A 21977-nucleotide genomic window follows, 5' to 3' on the forward strand; every position below is an offset into this window, starting at 1 on the left:
CTCTATTCACTAGGGTTCTCCGGGATACCAAGGTCCCCCTGGTGAACCTGGGCAAGCTGGTCCTGCAGTAAGTAAAAATTATATCTCTGTTTAACAAATTGACAATTCTGTATAGAAACCACCTCCACTTTCTAAAACATTATTATAGGTCCCTACAAAGAACAGATTAAATTTACGCTTACATTTAAAAATTATGTAGTGTTTTTATAGTAGTTGAACTGGTTTCAAAGATCTTTCGGAGTCTTTTCATGGTCTAGATATCTTACATACTTACTATTTTATCTAGGAGTTCCTTGGCTAATTAGCCATCACAACAGTCCACTTCCTAGTGTGGATACAAATCCTCCATCTTAAATATGGATTTAATTTTCCTGTCGTCACTTGGTTCACCTTCATATCTACTCTACTGATATATAATTTTTAAACTTAGTATAGTAGAAATAAACATAATGTAATAGAGTCCTCCAGGGGAACATGCTGTGTAAATAAACAAATAAGGAGAAGTTAAATTTAATATTTCAAAATATTTAGAAATACCTATATATTTAAAAATTCAATATCTCAAAAAACATACAAGCACATTTGGGCTTATAAACACACACATGTGATATAAAATGTAGATACATAATACTTTTAATTTTCATTAAAAATAAGTTTAGTAAACAGTAAAAACTGAATATAATGTAGGTATGGTATTAACTCAATGTGTCATTTTCATGATGAGAAATATTGACGATATTTTCTAAAAGGAAGTTCCAGGAATACACATAATATATAATAATAAATTGATTGTAACAGAAAATCTACAGATATATTTGTTCTTTATTTCCTTATTTTCAGGGCCCTCCAGGACCTCCTGGTGCTCTAGGTCCATCTGGTCCTGCCGGAAAAGACGTAAGTTTTTAAGGATTGAATGGGGATACAGCAAAATTTCACTTGGAATATTCTCAATAGCATATACCATATGCCAGAATCTCAGAGAGAAAAACCTTACTCAAAAAACTTTGACATCTTAATGACATTTTAGATCATATTAATCTTTGAATATCTATACAGTATTTACATAGCTACATATACCATTTACTGAATTCCAAACTCACAGAACCCCCCGAGTCAAGAAGATTCATCATGTATTACTTAATAGGAGGAGAAATAAGTTTCTTCTCTCTGCCTCTTGTAATGAAGAAATTTATATCAGTACTTTATGAATTTCAAAACTTATAAACACCTATTCTTTCTTTCCCATTTAATTTCCAATGGCAAATTCTTATACTGGATTGAGAGATGGTCACAATATTTCAGTGATGAGAGACACTTGCATTATTCATAAGTTTATATCAAAGTGGGAGAAGCCCTCCTCATTCCTTCTACTAAGAAAGCTGATCGCACAACTGTATGTTTAGCCCAACCATTTTCATGAGTCCTTGGTGATAAAAATGCAAAGTTATCAATTTGCTAATTGGCTACAGTGTATTTTCCCCTCCACAAGCACCGATGTATTGTTTATTTCTTGACCTAGGGGGAATCAGGACGACCCGGTCGACCTGGAGAGCGGGGATTGCCTGGACCTCCAGTAAGTCTTCGGTATCCAATGAATTCATTGGAGTAATCACAATGATCCTAGCTTGAAAATTATTATGTAATTAAATTGAATTAAACTTAAAAATAGGGAGGCATTTTACTACTGGATTGTGATTCTATTTGAAGGTTCATTAATATCTTTTCTATTCATTGCTTTTAGGGTCTCAAGGGTCCAGCTGGCATGCCTGGCTTCCCAGGTTTGAAAGGACACAGAGTAAGTAGAGTTTCTAAATTGACTATAAGCCGTTCCATTTGCCTATGTGTGTACTTGTCTAATCAATTTTATTGGACAATTGATATGTGCCAAAAAAGGTTGATTCTGACAACTAGTTTTTTTTTTTTAAGTCTACCAACTTTATTGACCAAACTAACCACTTATTTTACACAAAGTAATCGATTTTAAGTTTATAGAAAGGCTTGGAGAAGAATAATTGAATTTTCTTATCACCAAAAAGAATGAAAATATGTTATCGAGAACTGTGTGTTATTCATTGATTTAGTCGATGTGATTTATAGATTAAATCAAGCAACATTATTCTACGCAAAACATTAGGCAGATTTAGCCAACTGAGACAAAATCTATCAACTTAGAAATAAAATCTATGAAACTAATACTTGCTACTCTACAGTTAAGGCAACTTCCTAACTGGACTAAATTGTACTTTCTAATTAGTTCAGATTTTTTACTGTAAAATCCAAATCAAATGATTTCAATCTATTTAAAACAGTTTTAAATCAAGTTAATTTGAAAATATTGCTGTGTGGTAAAAGCTAGTTTTATAAAAATTTCAATGTAAAGTTTTCAATCATTCTGGATTATCAACAGATTTTAATATTTTTATTATTTTTATACTTCATAGGGCTTCGATGGACGAAATGGAGAAAAGGGTGATACAGGTGCTCCTGGATTAAAGGTGAATCACAACAAAATCATATTTTCATGAGTAAATTTATTTAAATGTTATAGTTATATTTATGATTTATATTTGGGGGTTTAGCTTTTTCTGAAATTTGCCTGAATTTTGCATTTTAGGAGCTAAATATCAGTGACTAATTGAGGTGTTCTATTAAAGCTTCCATGAAATCTGATAACTTGGACTGCCTAGATTAGAAATAATGGTACATCCCTGAGTAACTCATTGATTACTTCTGTTTAGTCCTCAAGTTTTTAAAATACGAAAATTGAGATTTATAGCAAATAAAATGTTAACAAAAACTTGATATTGTTAACATGCATATCTTTTTCTTGGGTTCCATAATATTTTTCATAATATGGAGTGTCCAAAAAAACTATGCATTTCTCTTCCTGTTATACACAATGGTGACATATTTTATATGTTTCTAGGGTGAAAATGGTCTTCCAGGTGAAAATGGAGCTCCTGGACCCATGGTAATCATGTTTCCCATATAATATTCAGTTTTACTGTTAACCTCCATCTAACCCAAAACTCGCCTTGCTTCCCCAGCAACTGTTCTTACACATGTCAAGTTTAAAGTAAAACCATACTTCCAACTTTATTCGGTAGGGTCCTCGAGGGACTCCTGGTGAGAGAGGACGACCTGGACTTCCTGGAGCCGCCGTGAGTATTGTTACTGAAATTGTACAGTTACAACCCAGAGTTACAGCTAAGTGTCACAGCTGGGTCTTCAGGCTGTGACAATCTGCAGGAAAATTTCCTTTCTATGAATTGCATCTAAAATCACCTCCATAAAATTTTAGCCATAATTACAGGGAAACAAGTAAGTGTTTTATAGTTATTATCTCTGTCGAGGATTTTTTTTTAGTGTTAACTTTGCATATGGTGTTAGAACCATTAATTCACATTCAGTTCTGTAAAACAGAGAATCTGATTCTTCTACATTAGATCATTGCTGTATATATCAGAATTTTAACAATTGGACTCTAAAATTATATAATTAGTAGGCAGATTTTGATATACTTGAGGAAAAGTCAAGTCAATTGAGTCCGAATTTTAGTCAAACTATTACTTATGACCAGCCTTTTAGAATTAAGAAGATACTTGAGACAAACTTCTCTTTTTAGGGGGCTCGAGGTAATGATGGTGCTCGAGGAAGCGATGGGCAGCCGGTAAGAAATTTTTTTATCTCACCCTGATTTGCTTCAGGATAAGGAGAGATCATGGATTGTGGAATATTGGAATAATATGGATTGTAGACCCCAAACTCAACCTTGTTCATAAACATCTGATTCAAACCAACACTAAGCCCATAAACACAATCTGGAAACACTAAGCCCATGAACAAAATTCTGATACTTTTCATTATTCTTGGCCGGTTGCTGACATCTGTATGGTGCTTACACTGTTAGTTAGTAGCTGGTATTGGAGATGACAATTAAGAACCCTGCAAAATAGATAATACTGTTACCTCCAGTTTATAAATGAGAGCTCAGGGCTGCATAATCTGCACAAAGTCCCGGAATTCGTGGCAGAAGTGGGTGGGGGGATCCAAATTTTCTAACTTTAGATTTCACTGTCTTTTTATTTTACCACATTGTTTCTCCATATAATATTCATCCATGAATGATAAATACTATTTTTACCTGCATAATTGTCTTCTGTATTGGGTATGTGCTCACAGATTATTTACTAGTAGCGTTAGCTTTCGTTTACTTGATTAAGAGCTCTTGACATTGTGTTTAACTTTTTCAGGGCCCCCCCGGTCCTCCTGGAACTGCAGGATTCCCTGGTTCCCCTGGTGCTAAGGTAGATAAGTATTTCTATAGAAGAATATAAATACACCTTGGAGACAACAGAAAATCATTGGATTGCTTCTTGAATATGACTTTTTTTTTTTTTACCATTCAAGTGGATGTCTTTTATCTATATAGACCTTTAAAGCCCTATTCTTGATCCCAAAAGGGGTGTTATTCCTGGCATCGTATCAGCTATCCTAATATCTCTTCTGATGCCTTTTCTCTTTTCCCAGTCTCTTTTGGGGAAACAGAGGTAACACAGTCACACACATAGTTGCCATTTTTCTATGCCTTCATGTTTAATGACTCTTTCCTTTAGATAGAGTATATAGTCATACTACTCCAGCCTTTGGGAGATGAGTTTAAACAGAGCTGAAGGGTAAACTGGCTAAGAGATTGGAAGTGGCAGGGGAAACTGACTACTTAGGGTTTATCCTTTAGGGTGAAGTTGGACCTGCGGGATCTCCTGGTTCAAATGGCGCCCCCGGACACAGAGGAGAACCTGGACCTCAGGGGCAATCTGGTGCTCCAGGTCCTCCTGTAAGTAGCAAACATGGCCTTTGAGAGGGAGAGTGTTGCTACACTTATTTCGTGAAAGCATATATTTTCATGTTGCTATCAATTAAAATTATTTTTTTGAAAGGAAATGTTGCTTAGTGCTCTGCAGTGACTCTACTGTAATAAATACTGGTTTGATTAGTACTGAAAATGGTAGTTTTTGATTCTTGCATTCATCTAGAATTTATGAGTTTTTGGTTTATATGACAGAGTGCAGTAGAGGATGAATAGTAATCTGATACTTCAAAGAATGTGCCCCAAACTAATCACCAATCAGAAAAATTCAGAGAAAAAACAAGACCAAAACCTCTTCTATTTATTTATTATTTAATAATTTAGACCAAGTGCTTATTATCTCATTTATTCAAATCATGATTTTTTTTTGCCTACATTTTGTGTGTTATGCTATAGTAGGAGAAATCATCTAATCTCTAGAAAGCACAACACCCCCCAATAAATTTATTTTACAAATATACAAACAACTTCAAACATATATACACTATCTGCATTGTTATTAATATGCTTTTTTCTCCTCTAGGGCCCTCCTGGGGCTAGTGGTAGTCCTGGTGGTAAAGGTGAAATGGTAAGATGTCCCCATCCCCCACCCTCATTTCATCCACACACACATTGTTGACTTTCTTTGCATTTTGCATAACAATCCATTTGGGATGTTTTGAGTTAGCTATTCAGAAAAGGAAGCTCAAGCTTGGCTAATGTGAGTGTTCTTGGCTTGTTCTTAGGGTCCTGCTGGCATTCCTGGAGCTCCTGGGCTGATAGGAGCCCGGGGTCCTCCAGGACCATCTGGTACCAATGGTGCTCCTGGACAACGAGGGCCTGCAGTAAGTTGCCTATTTTTCCTTTGTTGCCTGAGAGGTGTGGTTTAATTCTCACAACAAAAATGTAAATAGCGGGGATTTTGTTCTTGTTCAGCTGAATTTATGTTGATTTCATTCTGGTTTTACAATTGCATCAGGTGTTACTGGTGATGACTCTGCTAGTCTACTCTCCTTGTCTTTAAACCAAGATTTTGCTCCGTTTAGGGTGAGCCTGGTAAGAATGGTGCCAAAGGAGAACCAGGACCACGTGGTGAACGCGTAAGTATTACCTCAGCAGATTTGGTTATTTCTTAGAAAAATGCAATCTAATTAGAAAGTAAACCAGTAAAAATTTTGCAACCAAATTCAGTGATTATTCTTTTATTAACATCATTCCTTAGGGTGAAGCTGGTTCTCCAGGTATTCCAGGACCTAAGGGTGAAGATGGCAAAGATGGTTCGCCTGGAGAACCTGGTGCCAACGGAGTTCCAGGAACTGCAGGAGAAAGGGTACGTTTTCCATGGGCATCACTATCATCCACACAGAACTACACTTCAGGGTGAGGCAACCGTGGTTTTTCTTGAGTACTCAATCCCAAATATTGTTTTGAAGCATTTAAAGCATGAGAATATTTCTATTGCCACTTCAGAATTATGAAAAAGTTTTAATGCTTTGGACTGAAATATTTACCTTTCCCTATTTGCAGGGTGCACCTGGATTCCGAGGACCTGCTGGACCAAGTGGCCTTCCAGGAGAAAAGGTAGATGACTGTAGTTTCTATCTTCATAAACGCTGGTACTACAAATAGATATATCCTTCTCTATAGTTTCCCATTAATTAAAACCTAAATATCTGAAAGAAATATATTGGAGTTTTTAAAAAAACAATAATTCCCAGTGTAAAACAATGATTCTAGCCCCTGCTCAACCATTTCCTAGCTTTGTAACTAAAGCAAGTCACTTAACCTCTATGAGAATCCTTTAACTTATCTGTTAATTGGGAATTATTTATCTTAGCATCATTGCAAGAATAAGATAAACTAAAATTCTTGAATGTCCTTTGAAAACGCTAAAGTGTTGTACAAATATGATTTCATATCATCAAACATATGTAACTTTATATGCACAGAAATATATTGTTAAGCCCACTAAATATTGCTTTTTTAAGCATGTGATATTCATCAGAGTTGCTTCAAAATATTTTCAACAAGACAATCCAAGCTAATAGATAACTGATTTTATACAGAGCATGTCAGCAACATACCAACTCTCTCTAAGAGAACAAAGGAAGTTCTCTAGTTGCAACATAAATATTATCCATGTCTAGGTCAATGACAGCTCTTTTACATATTTGTTGACTTATTTCACCTCTTAGGGTGCCCCTGGAGACCGTGGTGGTCCAGGCCCTGCAGGGCCCAGAGGAGTTGCTGGAGAACCTGGCCGAGATGGTGTCCCTGGAGGCCCAGGAATGAGGGTAAAGAGAAACACTTGTTTGATTGACACTGTCATTTAGAAAGAAGCAAGGCAAATGGAGAATGACCAGAGACAACTTAAATCAGACTACACATTTTGTCGGCTCAAAATAAAACAAAATTATTTTCAGAAAACGGTCTAGGATTGATGGAGGAAGAACAGAAAATAGAACACTTGACTGAGACACTTTATAGACAGAAAAAACTGTGTGCAAATATATAAGTGGAAATCTTAAAATTTTAGGTAGATGTTTTATTTTTTTTAAATGATCATTTTTAAATCACCTGACTGACTAACTTCTTTAATTTAGGGCGTGCCCGGAAGCCCAGGAGGACCAGGCAGTGATGGGAAACCAGGGCCTCCAGTATGTACATTTTTAACATCTCATTTTACAAGCCCAGTGAATAATAGAATGCATAGTTTGGCATAGCCTTGATGTATATTGTATAGCCTTGATATGAATATTGTGTATTTTTATCAGATATTTATCAAACCTCTGTTAATGTAATTTTTTTTCTCATTAGGGTAGTCAAGGAGAAAGTGGTCGACCAGGTCCACCAGGCCCATCTGGTCCCCGAGGTCAGCCTGGGGTCATGGGTTTCCCTGGTCCTAAAGGAAATGATGTGAGTTCCTGCCTTCCTTTTTTCAATAAATATTTGACAGAAGGGCTTTTACTTTCCATATGGAAGTGCAGAGATGGCCAAAACTTGATCTCCACTTCAAAGCAGAGAAGAGAAATATGAAATATATGAAAGAGATATATGAAAATCAAAATAATATGTGATCAGGGAGCTAAAATATTCTTTGTAGAGTTCCGGGGAAAGAATGGCAATATTTATGGAAATCTAGTTCTAGAAATAGTTTTTGGTTGTGGATGTATGTATGTATGTTTATGGAGGCGATAGATCAAAAGTATGAGGGAACAGTATGGTGAATAATTTTCTTTTGAGAATTAGTAAATATTGGCCACTTCTTCTTTAGGGTGCTTTTAGTAAATATTGGCCACTTCTTCTTTAGGGTGCTCCTGGCAAGAATGGAGAACGAGGTGGCCCTGGAGGTCCTGGCCCTCCGGTATGTAGCTTTCATCAACTTATTTCCAGCTTTCTAATAGAAGCATTTTTCTCCAACCTATGACTTCTCTCTGCTATTTTTGTTAACTCCGCTTCCCTAACTGGTTTTTTTTTAGGGTCCTGCTGGAAAGAATGGTGAAACTGGACCTCAGGGTCCCCCGGGACCTACGGTCAGTTTACTCACATAAATTGGAGATGGACACGGGTGGGAGTGGGGCAGAGGAAAGACTTCAGGAATTATGTAATCTCTAACACTATATCATTACAGTTCACTAAAGCAATTACGAAGCTTCCTTACTTAGCTCGCTTGCTAAATACTGACGTTGAGTAAAGTTTATATTGTACTTGTCTCTTTTGCATCACTTTCACAGGCCGCACTCTGCCCTCCTTCATACCATTAATTTTTAAATTAAGCCATCGCCTGCTGAAATGAAAATGTGTAGACTAAATATGAGAGGATATTTTATAACGGAGCATCTTGTTATATTTTTCAATATAGGGCCCATCTGGTGACAAAGGAGATGCAGGACTCCCTGGTCCACAAGGATTACAAGTAAGAACTGGTTATTTAAACGTCATTGAACACCTGCTTTTATCAGACAACGAAGTACTTCCCTTTGATAGCTGTATTTGTTGAGTTAATTGACAGTTCAGTTTTTTTTGTGACAATAATAGATTAAAATTCATCTTAGGCTTAAAATTTGTGGGTCTATCTTCCACCTTGAAATAAAATGACAGACAATGTTAATAGACAGGCATAACTTCCATGTCTATTCCAGAATGGGTGCATTAATAATTTTAAAAAAATAGTTAAGCTCACATAATTCTATATGTTTATACTTATTTCCATTATAGTTTAAATTCATAAAGTTATATCCATCTTACCGTGCTCATCAATTCATTTTTATATACAGCAACAGAAAGAGTAGAAGGAGATGAATAGGTTTGTAAGATATGAATATCACATCTCTGTCATTGGATTTTGAGAGCCACAAATTTTCTACCCCTAAAAAGACCACTTAAACTATTTTTTGAATACTTTGCAGAAACATATTTACATACTAGAGGGAATCAGTAAACAATGTTTGAAGTGATTACACAATACGAATATGATTCTTTGTAGGGCTTGCCTGGAACGGGTGGTCCTCCAGGAGAAAATGGAAAACCCGGTGAACCAGTAAGTTGCATGCCATTTTTTCAAAACTCAGACACCAAAAGAATAAATAATAATCATTTATCAAGTATTAACTTTTCCATTTTCTTATGCCAAGGTATCTGAGTTTTCACATTTAGTTTTGAAATAGACATAACAAAACAAAGAAAAATTATTCAATCATAACTATTACGTAGAAAGTTTGAATTTTACCATAAAATAAAAGGAACTAAAAAAAGAGTACATAGCTCAAGAATTGACAAATTGTACAGTATGCAAACAAGTCAAAAGCGTACCTTGCTTATATTTATATAACATGCATTGTGATCTAGGCCTAATCATAGAATGCCGATCTTATAGGGTCCAAAGGGGGAAGCCGGCTCACCTGGAATTCCAGGAGGCAAGGTAAATATCTCAGTTTGTTTTCTAATTTCTTCCGCATGTTATAGAGCAATTGATTAGTGACACATTTTTAGTGTATCAAACCAAAATATTCTTTTTTTTTTTTAGAAGCGCAACATTGCAAATGTGTGGTGAGCACACTTAGGGTAACTTGAGACATTTCCAATACATTAAATTTGCTTCATCTGGAAAATCAAATTCTCTGATATTATTAAATACCAGCGAATCATCTACGGGCCTGAAATTTCAAAAGAAAAATCTTTCCAGTCTATTGATTCTATATAGGAAAACTGTTTTGATAGAAGAACTTTAAAACTTTGCCCTTGTGAATAAAATAATAATAGTTTCAAAGCTAGCTCATTAGACCAGGGGTCAAAGTTTCCCTGTTTAGACTCTGTCTAAGTTTCAAACTCTCACTCAGTTGATCAAATGTCTTTTATACCTATAAAAGTTTCCGAATTGTTCAAAAATATAAGTTAGAACCTAATGGTCTGCATCAAAATAACACAATTTAGGGTGTTTTTGGCTTGTTTTTGGCATTGAGTTTTCTAACACGGATACTACATTTTCCTACTACAGGGTGATGCTGGTGCCCCTGGTGAACGTGGACCTCCCGGATCAGCAGGGCCCCCCGGACTTAGAGGTGGAGCTGGCCCCCCTGGTCCTGAAGGAGGAAAGGTAACTCCAAATAATTCAATTCACCTAGATTTTACAAAATGCATTCCATCTTTTTCTTGTGATTTGTTATTTATCCTTTAATTTCAGGGCGCTCCTGGTCCCCCTGGGCCACCTGGTGCTGCTGGTACTCCTGGTCTGCAAGGGATGCCTGGAGAAAGAGGAGGTCCTGGAGGCCCTGGCCCAAAGGGTGACAAGGTGCTAACTGATTTTCTGTTAATTATGTAATAAAACAGACTTTGTAGTTAAAGGAAAGCAACATTGCTGGAAAGTAGTCTATTTTTAAATTTAATGTTATCATTTTCTAATAAGTGAAATTTGAGATGTATCACTAGAGCAACTATTAATCAGAACACCCAGTATTCATCACAACAAACCTTAAGGGTTGCTCCCGTTCTTAGCAGACTTTCATTGAAGATATGTCTAATCTGACGACGTTGGCTTTTATTTGACAGGGTGAACCAGGTGGTTCGGGTGCTGATGGTGCTCCAGGGAAAGACGGTCCAAGGGTGAGTACTTGCACCGGGGAGAAACAGGACTTATCTGTATGTGATATGGAATAGTCCCTCACCTCAACTTCTATTTTTTTCCCAAAACGCCTCATGAAAAGTTAGATGACACTTTGCCGCCTTCTGGGGATTAAGAAGACCCAAGTGACATGGTTGTTAAAATTTATGATTCATGTCTGTCACTACCTGGTAGTTCAATAGTAACCTGCGAATGGAAAAATCTCAAAAGTATGATAAAGGTTACAAGCTAAAGTCATAATAAGTCACTAAAATCCAAGGTAATCAATACTGCTCATGAAGGAAATTTTTGATTTTATGAAACATTGCAATTCCATGGTATATTCATACATGGAATACTACTGAGCAATAAAAAGGAATGAACTATTGATACACGTAACAACTTATACAAACCTCCAGGACATTGAGTGAAGAAAAATCAATATCAAAAGGGTACGTGATGCATGATTCCATTCATGTGACATTCAAGATATAACAAAATTATAGGCATGTAGAACAGCTTTGTGGTTGCCAGGAGTTAGGAATGGGGGAGAGGGAGATGGGTGTGGCTATAAAGAGGTGACACAAGGGAGTCTTATGGTGATTACCATTTGAGTATCTTGATTGTGGTGGTGGCCATGCAAGGCCACACGTGATAAAATTGTTTAGAGCTACATACACACATACACACACAACAAGTTCATGTACAACTAGTGAAACCTGAATAAGCTCTGGATTGTACCCATGTCAATTTCTTGGCTTTGATATTGTACTATAACTGTGTAAGATGTAGCATTGTGGGAGGCTGGAAGAAAGGCACACAGGATTCCCCCCTATGTTTTTTTGCAACTTTTTGTGAGTCTATAACTATTTCAAAATAAAAGTATACAGAAAACATTACAATCAATTCTACTCACGTTAGCAAACATCTTCTAGCTATGACTACAGCAAATAAACATGATAACTAAGCCATTACATAGATATAATATTTACTGTAATTGCCTTAAAGAAACTTATAAGTACTTCACTTTTGACAGACTAGATGGGTAGCCATCATCCAATTGAAAAAGAAAACCTAATATTTTATTTATGTAATATAAGTAAAACATTAATATTTGAAAATGTCAATTTGAAAACTTTAATATGTGTAATGCTACTTTGAGTAGTTGAATGAAACATTCTGAATTATCAAGCAGTTGCATAAGGCAATGTTCTTTAATTTTTAAAAGATATCACTGTAATATCTTATATCACATCTTATTCTTCTTCTGCAATAGAAAGAAAAATGAATCAATCAACTGCCACTGAATCTTGTCATCCCCATAGAATCTTATATTGACTAAGCTCGGCAGTATTTACACACGGAGTGAAGAGCATGTCATTCAAGCCATAAAAGAAATCATCTTCTCTAGCTTGTTAGATAAATGATATGTCTATATACTCTCTGCTTGATTAATAGGAAAAATGATGCTTTTTATCTTCAAAATTAAAAATATATTTTTGTTTCTTCCAGGGTCCTACTGGTCCCATTGGTCCCCCTGGTCCAGCTGGTCAGCCTGGAGATAAGGTGACACTTATCACTATTCCGAAACAAAAAGAAAATGTTTTTGGCTTTTTGGATGTGGGGAAATATTACTTTTTTTCTCTTTTTCCAGGGTGAAGGTGGTGCCCCTGGAGCTCCGGGTGTAGCTGGTCCTCGTGGTGGCCCTGTGAGTATTAAAGACGTTTCAACATGCTTTTTAACCCCACACAGGCAGCGGCTACTTGTGCCTCCCTCTAGCAATTCTGCCCAGGGCTCTGAGTGTCCATGGTGGCATTCCGTCTTTAGGAATCACACGACATGCAGTGCAGGCTAAAGTTCTTAAATCTAAAATTCACAAAAGACCATTTTAAATCATGCCTTCTTTCCTAAATAATTCTGGAAAAATATAAAAATTGTACAAGTAATATACCTTTGTAAATGAGTATTTCTTAAACCTATAGGATCTTTGCCTGAGGCTCCTTCTAGACCTAAAATTCTCTGTCTTCAGAATTTGTGACTCAGGAGAGAAATACACTTAGTGCCCTGCTTAATGATGGGGAAATGTTCTGAGAAATGCGGCGTTAGGCGATTCCGTCGTTGTCCAAGCATAACGGTGTACTTACACAAACCTAGATGGTGTAGCCTACCACACACCTGGGCTCTATGGTACTAATCTTATGGGACCACTGTCGTATATGTGCTCCTTGACGAAAACATCTTTATCCAGCACATGACTATATAGTAAATCTTTTAATTAATTAATTGATTGATTGATTTCTCAACCCTTTTACCATATTTTTAAATCCTCACATTTTTAGAAGTTATACAATTAAATGTGCTAAACACTTCAAAATTCTCAATTTATTTTTCTTGAAAATAATATCACAGTCAGAGGCAGAAGGAATCAATGGTTCTGGTGTTGTCCACTTCTAATTTTGTTGAGAAATGGAAAAGTCTTCAGGGGTTAAACTATGTTAGTTAGCTTGGCACACTTCCTGCTTAAAGGAAAGAGAAGATATGCAGAGGGTGATGTGCGCTCCCTCTGGGAAGACATCTTCACTGCGACTAACAAGGATATTTTTCACTTCAGGGTGAGAGAGGTGAAACTGGGCCTCCTGGACCTGCTGGCTTCCCTGGTGCTCCTGTAAGTATGAACATTAAAATATACACAGCACATAGCCTAGAATCGCGAACTCACTGAAAAATAGCAGAAGTATAAGTCAAGTCTGGATTCTAGTCCTGCCTCAGCCATTCATTCTCTATAGGGTTATCTTATCCCTATTTTTTTTTACTTTATTTCTATTCTTGCTCTTTAGAAGATGGAGATGAAAACAACTGTCCTGTTTTTTATCCAGGTTAATAAGGCTAATAATACCCTAGATTTAAAAGCACTTTGAAAATTTTAAAAGTTTTTCCATTATAGGATGATACTAATTAAAATTAGCTCTTAGCCCCATCTTCCTCAGATGAATTTACTGGTGCTGACTTTCAAATGCACAATCCTTGCAGAGACTTTCTCCCTTATGGCAAATAATGTACATCTTAACACTTTCTTGATAATTTTCTTGTATCATGGAAATATTTTGCTTGACTTTGTTTTGCCATGTCTTCAGAGAGCCTTCTTCTCTGATTTTATCTCGACAACTCTCTCCCTGAAGAATTCTATTTTCTGAAGAAAAATAATGATAAGCCAAATGTATTGTGAAGGATGTCAACTCAGAGGCTGTTGTTCTGGACGTAGGGACAAAATGGTGAGCCTGGTGCTAAAGGAGAACGAGGTGCTCCTGGTGAGAAAGGTGAAGGAGGCCCTCCTGGAATTGCAGGAGCCCCTGGAGGTTCTGGGCCTGCTGTAAGTATTCTTTCTTTCCCTAAGCCTTCTAATGGAAAGCAGGCAGGTTTATCAGTAATTTAACACTTCATACTGAGAGAGCTCGTCATGGTGACAAGAGTACAATCTTCAAAGGAATATAGTTCTGAGTTCAAAGCTTATCTCCAACAGTCTAGATATGACCTCAATCAAGTTATTTTGACCTCTTCATAGAGTTACTGGTTTTTGGCTTTTCAGGTTTTTCTGCTGTAGGTTCTCATTTCTGTTGTAGATTTTTTTTTCAGCTTTATTGGGATATAATTGATGTGTACCCTTGTATAAGTTTAAGGTGCTCAACATAATATCACAATTACAATTATCACAATAAGTAGAGTTACTGATTTTTCAAAGACTTAATACTTCTCCTAAATTTTCATTTTGGTGCTATTCTTATAAACAATTTCCATTTCCACCTCCATTCCATATAGGGTCCTCCTGGTCCCCAAGGTGTCAAAGGTGAACGTGGCAGTCCTGGAGGTCCTGTAAGTATTGATCCTCTTAAACATTATTGAAAAGCATGAATTAATATCAATCTGTATAAATATTGCTTTGAAAGCACTAGATCCCTAAAGACAATACAAAAATGGTAATCACTCATACATGACTATGTAAATTCCAAAAGGAAAAGCAAACCATGAGTGACCCCAGGGTAGAATGAAGATCCTACCACATTTCTTATACTTTGTTTTTAGCGGTTAATTATTTGTTCTACTTACTTTTTTTTTTTTTTTTTTTTGTGAGGAGATCAGCCCTGTGCTAACATCCGCCAATCCTCCTCTTTTTTTGCTGAGGAAGACGGCCCTGGGCTAACATCTGTGCCCATCTTCCTCCACTTTATATGGGACGCCGCCACAGCATGGCTTGCCAAGCAGTGCGTCCGTGCGCGCCCGGGATCCGAACCAGCGAACCCCGGGGCCGGCGCAGCGGAGCGCGCGCACTTAACCGCTTGCGCCACCGGGCCGGCCCCTACTTAACTTTTGATATTCAAAAATGTGTTATCATTTCACAGGGTGCTGCTGGCTTCCCTGGTGCTCGTGGTCTTCCTGGTCCTCCTGGTAGTAATGTAAGTACTTTTTAAAGTATTTTTTCACCATATACTCCATAAAGAGTGTTCATATATGCATAGCATGAGAAATTTACCCATTGCTAGTTTTCTTTGTATTAAATCTCATATAAAATTATTTGAACTCAGGCAAAGGAGGGAAGAAAAATTCACTTTTTCATTATAAAACACTCAAATTTCAAACATTTCTTTGTAGGGTAACCCAGGTCCTCCAGGCGCCAGCGGTGCTCCTGGCAAAGATGGACCCCCAGGTCCAGCCGGTAGCAATGGTTCTCCTGGCAGCCCTGGGGTGTCTGGACCAAAAGGTGATGCTGGCCAACCAGGTGAGAAGGGACCACCCGGCGCCCAGGGCCCTCCGGTGAGTCAGTAACTTCATTGCTCTATTGATTGGCAATACTGTTTTATTTTTCATCACAAATTCAGTACAGGAAAACATAGTCACATAAAGAAGAGCTAAGGCTTCATTCTCTCTCACAACAGGGAGCTCCAGGCCCGCTTGGACTTGCAGGGATTACTGGAGCACGGGGTCTTGCAGGACCACCAGGCATACCAGGCACTAGGGGAAGTCCTGGCCCACAAGGCCCCAGGGTGAGTACAGCCATCTTTCACTGGACTCTCGTTTCCTTTGATAGACTTCAGAGATCACCTAACTATATCAAATATAGTATGAACAAGTTTTCAGATACAAATTCTTTATATTTTCACGTTTTCTGGAAGTGTGCATATGATTAAAAGGATCCAGAACACAAAAACAATGCACATCATAGACTAGCCTTGAACATAAGCACAAATAAATGGATATCACAGAAAAATATCCTGCCATTTCAAACACCTCTGTTAGGAAACTTAGGAGCATTTTTCATTTTGTTGACTGTCAGTCTTGAAGAGGGAAATATGTCAGTTTATAGACTTTTGAAAGCCTTTAGTTGATGCCAATTATCCATCCATTCTATTTATTTTGCACTCCTGATTTTCTTTCACTAATATTACTATAACATCCTAATGCTTAGCATCTTAAATATCCATTTAGCAAGTGGGAAAATAAAATTCTGTATTATTAGGGCTCACATTTTGGCACTTCAAGCACCTCTCTATAAATAAAATGTCATATAATATTACGAAATTAAAATATTTAAGTGTATTCAATTTATATGAACATATCTAGTAAATGTGTATTCTTTAAGTAGAGCCAAATGTTCAATATACCCTAATTCTAAAGGTCACCATAAACCTACAGTTTCATGATGGCTCATCATTATTATTTTTTTACAATAGTTGTGTCTATTTATACATCTCATGTTAGAATCTATTCTGAATATGATAATCAATGTAATTACTCAGCCATTTGGGATCCAGAGTCATTGGCCAAGTTCAAAAACACAAGAAGCTTGCTTCCCCAAAGCTTTTCTCCTATAGTGGGGATAGTTTTAGGAAAAAATTCAACAGACATTGAATAAAACAGGGCTTTTCCCTGGGAAATAAAGACATCTGATAACATCATAGTAATTGATTTCTTAAGTTAAAATAAAATGTCTTTTATTTCTTTGTACACAGGGTGAAAATGGGAAACCAGGACCCGCTGGGCTCAGTGGAGAACGTGGTCCTCCTGGACCTCAGGGTCTTCCTGGTCTGGCTGGTACAGCTGGTGAACCTGGAAGAGATGTAAGTACTAGTTCTTAGGAAACATCCAATCAACCAGGTAGTATTTGATAATTTATTTAAGCAACGGTCAAATCAGGCCTTCGTGTCTGAGAGTGTAAATATTGTCACATGCCAAAATTCTCTTTCCTCCTCTAATAACAGATATTCTTTCTGTTACAACTTAGAATAGCCTTAAATGTTCATGTTAATTAGTATTTACCCAATGAATGATCATTAATGGAGAAGAATATGGTCTCTAGCTAAATAAACAAATTGGGGGTAGGGAGAGCCCCAGTTTACAACATTCCTTCTGGGTGAAAACGTTCTGCATGTTATCTGTGATTAGTCTTTTCTTAAACTGTAAATTTCCAATATCAGTTTAAATTACTGTCTGTCAAGCTTTTATTTATTATCTCTCCCCTAAGGATCGTTTTTAGACTTTTTTTTCCTAGTTAATTCTCCCTCTCTCACCCCATGAAATTTTAGAACTAGATACATTGCATATACGTTTAGATATTGTCAACTTTTGAAGGGCCACACACCGTTGTAATATCTAAGATTTTTCACTCCCAAGAACCAATTTTTATTCTCTTTAGGATGATATTGCTCCCATTGAGAACGCATGACTTAGATGGTATTTAAATGGTTCCAAAGAGTTTGATTTCTTTTCTCCTTTCTTCTCTTTAATCAGGGAAACCCTGGATCAGATGGCCTGCCAGGCCGAGATGGAGCTCCTGGTGGCAAGGTATAACAAACACATGTACAATAGGTTTGTGTAATTAAAGCAATAACTGCTGCTTATGTTTGTTTTGGATCTGTGAATTTTCCCACAGGGTGATCGCGGTGAAAGTGGCTCTCCTGGTGCCCCTGGTGCTCCTGGTCATCCGGGCCCAGCTGGTCCCGTCGGCCCAGCTGGAAAGAGTGGTGACAGAGGAGAAACTGTGAGTTCTGATAAGCACCATCTTTCTCTGCTTGTCTGTTTTCCTCAATAAAGAGATTAGAAGGCAGAAGATAGAATGTCATATCTGCTAATCCAAAGATCTACTGTCATTTGTTTTACAGTTTTCATGCTAGTCATTCCTTAGGAAATTGTGGTGATAAAGATAAATGAGAAGTTTCTGGCAGTGGTCAATGAAGAATTCATTATTAAAATTCGAAACAGTATTAATTAAACCAAATGGATATTCACTGGGTAAATGCAAGGCTGAGTTAGTACAACTTTCTCAGCTTCCTGTTTAGACTTCCTGGGAAAGATATAAACAGGACTTTGAAGGAGAAAATGATACTAACTTTCGATAACAGTATGCATGCTATTATTCCATCACAATGAAATTATTAACTTTTTTGTGTGTGTGTCAGGAAGATTAGCCCTGAGCTAACATTATCGCCAATCCTCCTCTTTTTGCTGAGGAAGACTGGCCCTGGGCTAACATCCGTGCCCACCTTCCTCCACTTTATGTGGGACGCCGCCACAGCATGGCTTGAAAAGCAGTGCGTAGGTGCGCGCCCGGATCCGAACCCTGGGCCGCCGCAGCAGAGTGCGCTTACTTAACCATTACGCCACCGGGTCGGCCCCCTGAAATTATTAACTTTTAAATAAAACAAAACTATATTAACAAATAAACAATTCCCAGTGTGTTTGTTCATTTGTTTGTTTTTATTTTAGGGCCCTGCTGGTCCTGCTGGAGCTCCAGGTCCTGCTGGTGCCCGAGGTCCTGCTGTAAGTCTTTTCTTTTTTTAACTCATTCTGCAGCGTTGGAAATATTCTATTTTCTGGCATGTTTGGGAAAAGGGGATGACAAAACACATAACTATAGAGCAACATTTAAACTTTCCTTTGATGATATAGAAAGCAATTCAGGATCTAAAAGTTCTTTGGGGCTAAGGATACACACATTGATTATTGGAATTCCATGCAATTATCAGTTTAAAATGGAAACAACCACAAGAACAATCTTTTTTTGTTCCATGTATGCAGTGTCTGTTGATGGGATTTCTAGCTAATAGAATGTCATAAAATGGACTTAATTGTTATAAGTTCTGTTTTGTTTTTCCAATGTGTAACTGTGTATATGACCTTAATTTGAAATCTGTTTGTGAAGGGTCCCCAAGGCCCACGTGGTGACAAAGGTGAAACTGGTGAACGTGGTTCTGCTGGTATCAAAGGCCATCGAGGATTCCCTGGTACTCCAGGTGCCCCGGGCTCTCCAGTGAGTGCATCCATTTTGTTAGAAAATCCCCTTCAATGTGTTTTAATTGTTGAGATAGGCAAGTCTTAGAGACGGATAGTAGAAAAATATTCATCTCTAAAAGTATATGCTAAAAGAGATGAGAAATGGATTCGAGGTCTTATTTGAAATAGTAGTTGGCATGAGACAATGGAGAGAGTTAAAAAAAAAAGGAAATCATATTTTGTCATGATCCCCAAGTTTCTTGATCTGATGGTAAATGTACAGTTTTCTGAACCTTTTTAGTCTTCACTCATATTCACCCTTCCTTTTCTTTCAGGGTCCTGCTGGTCACCAAGGTGCAGTCGGTAGTCCAGGACCTGCAGGCCCCAGAGTAAGTACCACAGAAAGATATTGGAAGGTCCGTATTTTTTAAATGTTTGCACTGCAGGAAGGTATTCTAGCATTGTGATACCATGATAATGTTTTAGGGACCTGTTGGACCCAGTGGGCCCCCTGGTAAAGATGGAACAAGTGGACATCCAGGTCCCATTGGACCACCAGGGCCTCGAGGTAACAGAGGTGAAAGAGGATCTGAGGTAAGACATCACTTAGAAACATGTATATTTAATTTGCTTATCATCTTCATGTTTTCAGAACCACTTTGCAATATTTTAAAGCTGAGATAGTAACTTAAACACGATGCAATCACCCAACTCGATTTAGAAAATGAACAATGACTTTAAGACATTCTCCACCACGTTAAGACTTTCTCCATCACACTATAACAGGGAGAAAAAATCTGTGTACAGTTTGATCAGAGAACAGTTATATCAGAATAAAAACATAAGCCCAATTAATCGAATGAACTCTGCTAGTGTTGATCTCACACTAGAGATTTCACAATTATGATAATCATAATGCTTTGCAAGTGTGTGGTACATTCTACTTCTTAGCTTCCATGATTCGTATTTTGCTACTGACACCAACATTCCTAGTATCTTCCTATCTTACACCTTTAGTGTAAATGGAATAAAAACTACTATCCCCACAAGTTACATACGAGGCAATTGAAACACAAATAAGTTAAGTGACCAGCCCAAAGACATAAAGTTAATGACAAATCTGGGATCAGAATCTGGGTTTCCTGATCACATCCCCTCTGTCATGTCAGCATTAGAATTGCTTACATAACTTATACAGAAGGAAACACGATATAGTAAAATTTTTGCTCTGACACTACTGATTCTTACACAGTAGAACACAACAAATTTCATGATAATGAATTATAGTTATTATAAATTGGTTCTCATTTGATTGCAAAACAACCCAAATAAACCTTTATTAAAATAATTATGATACACAATGTATTTGTTATTTTTAATGCATTTCTTGGGCTAGGAACATATTCTTTCAGTGGAGACCAAACAATTCACCTCGATGATGTATGTTCTTACCCTTCCTAGGGCTCCCCGGGCCACCCAGGACAACCAGGCCCTCCTGGACCTCCGGGTGCCCCTGGTCCATGCTGTGGTGCTGGGGCTGCTGCCATCTCTGGAGCTATTGGAGCTGAAAAATCTGGTGGTTATGCCCCGTATTATGGAGATGAACCAATGGATTTCAGAATCAACACCGAAGAGATTATGACTTCACTCAAATCAGTCAATGGACAAATAGAAAGCCTCATCAGTCCTGATGGTTCTCGTAAAAACCCTGCTCGGAACTGCCGAGACCTGAAATTCTGCCATCCTGACCTCAAGAGTGGTATGTTGGGGAACTTTTCACACTCGTGGCAACAAGATTACAGAGAAAGCTGCTTATATTAGAATTTGGGGAAGAGGAAACTTCTACTGTGAATAGAAAATATTTTATAGCAGAAATAGTACTTAAAGAACATTAGTTGAATTGAAACTGCTTGCTATTGTAAGAAAACGTGAACTTTGCAGGTGTACTTAAAATGTGACTTGAATAACTTCAAAATATTCCAAATGTGAGAAAAGCTAAAGACAGTTTTGTAGAAATCTTAATACAAAGCATAGTTTGATGGGTTTCTGCATATCATGCAAAGTTGTTTGAGTGATAAAGCAACGTATATCACTGTGTTTTCAGGATCAAATGTATGTAATTCGATGCAGACATAAATTGCAATTTAATTATTGCAATATTTATTTATTAATTTTTTGTAACAAATCTAATTGTTAAATTTTTTCAAATTAATGAAAAATTCCAGAATGTTGTATAGAATTAAATCAAATATTGTAATAATGTAAGGTTTTGCAGGTATTGGGTTAATTCTTTCTGAAAGATAAAATTACTTCAAGCTTTTAAATATCTTGACATGGAGCATTGCCTTTGTTAGGTGTTATTTCTGGAAATTAGGGGACATTTCTTAAAACGGGACAATCATCAATTGTAGGGACTTTAGGTTTAAACTTATTGACATAAATCTAGATTAGACAAAGAGCTCACATTATTAAGCAAAACTACATTAAACAGATAGTCATCTTTAAAAAGAGAGAGAGATTTCAGTAAATATAATACACCAATCAAAATGTCTTGGTTTAGTATATCTTCTTTGTTCAATATCAAGATGCTATTTTTTACTTCAGTGCTTTCTAGTGGTTATAGCTAACTCTTTTACCTCAATAATTTCAATCTAAAAGTTTGTCTATTATGCTCTACTATAAAGTAGAAATATGTTAGCAGTCATAATACATTAACAGTCGTAATACATTATGAATGCCTTATCAGGTAAACAAACAAAATCA

General features: G+C 37.1%; 1 protein-coding gene across 1 annotated transcript in view; it reads left to right on the plus strand.

The window, feature by feature from the left end:
- COL3A1 (collagen type III alpha 1 chain) overlaps nt 1-21977 on the plus strand; it is a 39250-nt gene that overhangs the window by 14273 nt on the left and 3000 nt on the right. The window contains exons 7-48 of the mRNA XM_058549400.1: nt 14-67; nt 841-894; nt 1520-1573; nt 1742-1795; nt 2442-2495; nt 2927-2971; nt 3108-3161; nt 3626-3670; nt 4254-4307; nt 4739-4837; nt 5394-5438; nt 5596-5694; nt 5896-5949; nt 6072-6179; nt 6377-6430; nt 7045-7143; nt 7453-7506; nt 7667-7765; nt 8160-8213; nt 8329-8382; nt 8712-8765; nt 9336-9389; nt 9726-9770; nt 10347-10445; nt 10533-10640; nt 10898-10951; nt 12462-12515; nt 12604-12657; nt 13561-13614; nt 14212-14319; nt 14766-14819; nt 15347-15400; nt 15597-15758; nt 15881-15988; nt 16955-17062; nt 17733-17786; nt 17875-17982; nt 18708-18761; nt 19144-19251; nt 19550-19603; nt 19701-19808; nt 20676-20973. Of these exons, the coding sequence (XP_058405383.1) occupies nt 14-67; nt 841-894; nt 1520-1573; nt 1742-1795; nt 2442-2495; nt 2927-2971; nt 3108-3161; nt 3626-3670; nt 4254-4307; nt 4739-4837; nt 5394-5438; nt 5596-5694; nt 5896-5949; nt 6072-6179; nt 6377-6430; nt 7045-7143; nt 7453-7506; nt 7667-7765; nt 8160-8213; nt 8329-8382; nt 8712-8765; nt 9336-9389; nt 9726-9770; nt 10347-10445; nt 10533-10640; nt 10898-10951; nt 12462-12515; nt 12604-12657; nt 13561-13614; nt 14212-14319; nt 14766-14819; nt 15347-15400; nt 15597-15758; nt 15881-15988; nt 16955-17062; nt 17733-17786; nt 17875-17982; nt 18708-18761; nt 19144-19251; nt 19550-19603; nt 19701-19808; nt 20676-20973 (3241 nt within the window). The remainder of the gene's footprint in view (nt 1-13; nt 68-840; nt 895-1519; nt 1574-1741; nt 1796-2441; nt 2496-2926; nt 2972-3107; nt 3162-3625; nt 3671-4253; nt 4308-4738; nt 4838-5393; nt 5439-5595; nt 5695-5895; nt 5950-6071; nt 6180-6376; nt 6431-7044; nt 7144-7452; nt 7507-7666; nt 7766-8159; nt 8214-8328; nt 8383-8711; nt 8766-9335; nt 9390-9725; nt 9771-10346; nt 10446-10532; nt 10641-10897; nt 10952-12461; nt 12516-12603; nt 12658-13560; nt 13615-14211; nt 14320-14765; nt 14820-15346; nt 15401-15596; nt 15759-15880; nt 15989-16954; nt 17063-17732; nt 17787-17874; nt 17983-18707; nt 18762-19143; nt 19252-19549; nt 19604-19700; nt 19809-20675; nt 20974-21977) is intronic.

This window comes from Diceros bicornis, chromosome 10, assembly GCF_020826845.1.
Source record: "Diceros bicornis minor isolate mBicDic1 chromosome 10, mDicBic1.mat.cur, whole genome shotgun sequence".
NCBI classification, from domain to species: domain Eukaryota; kingdom Metazoa; phylum Chordata; class Mammalia; order Perissodactyla; family Rhinocerotidae; genus Diceros; species Diceros bicornis.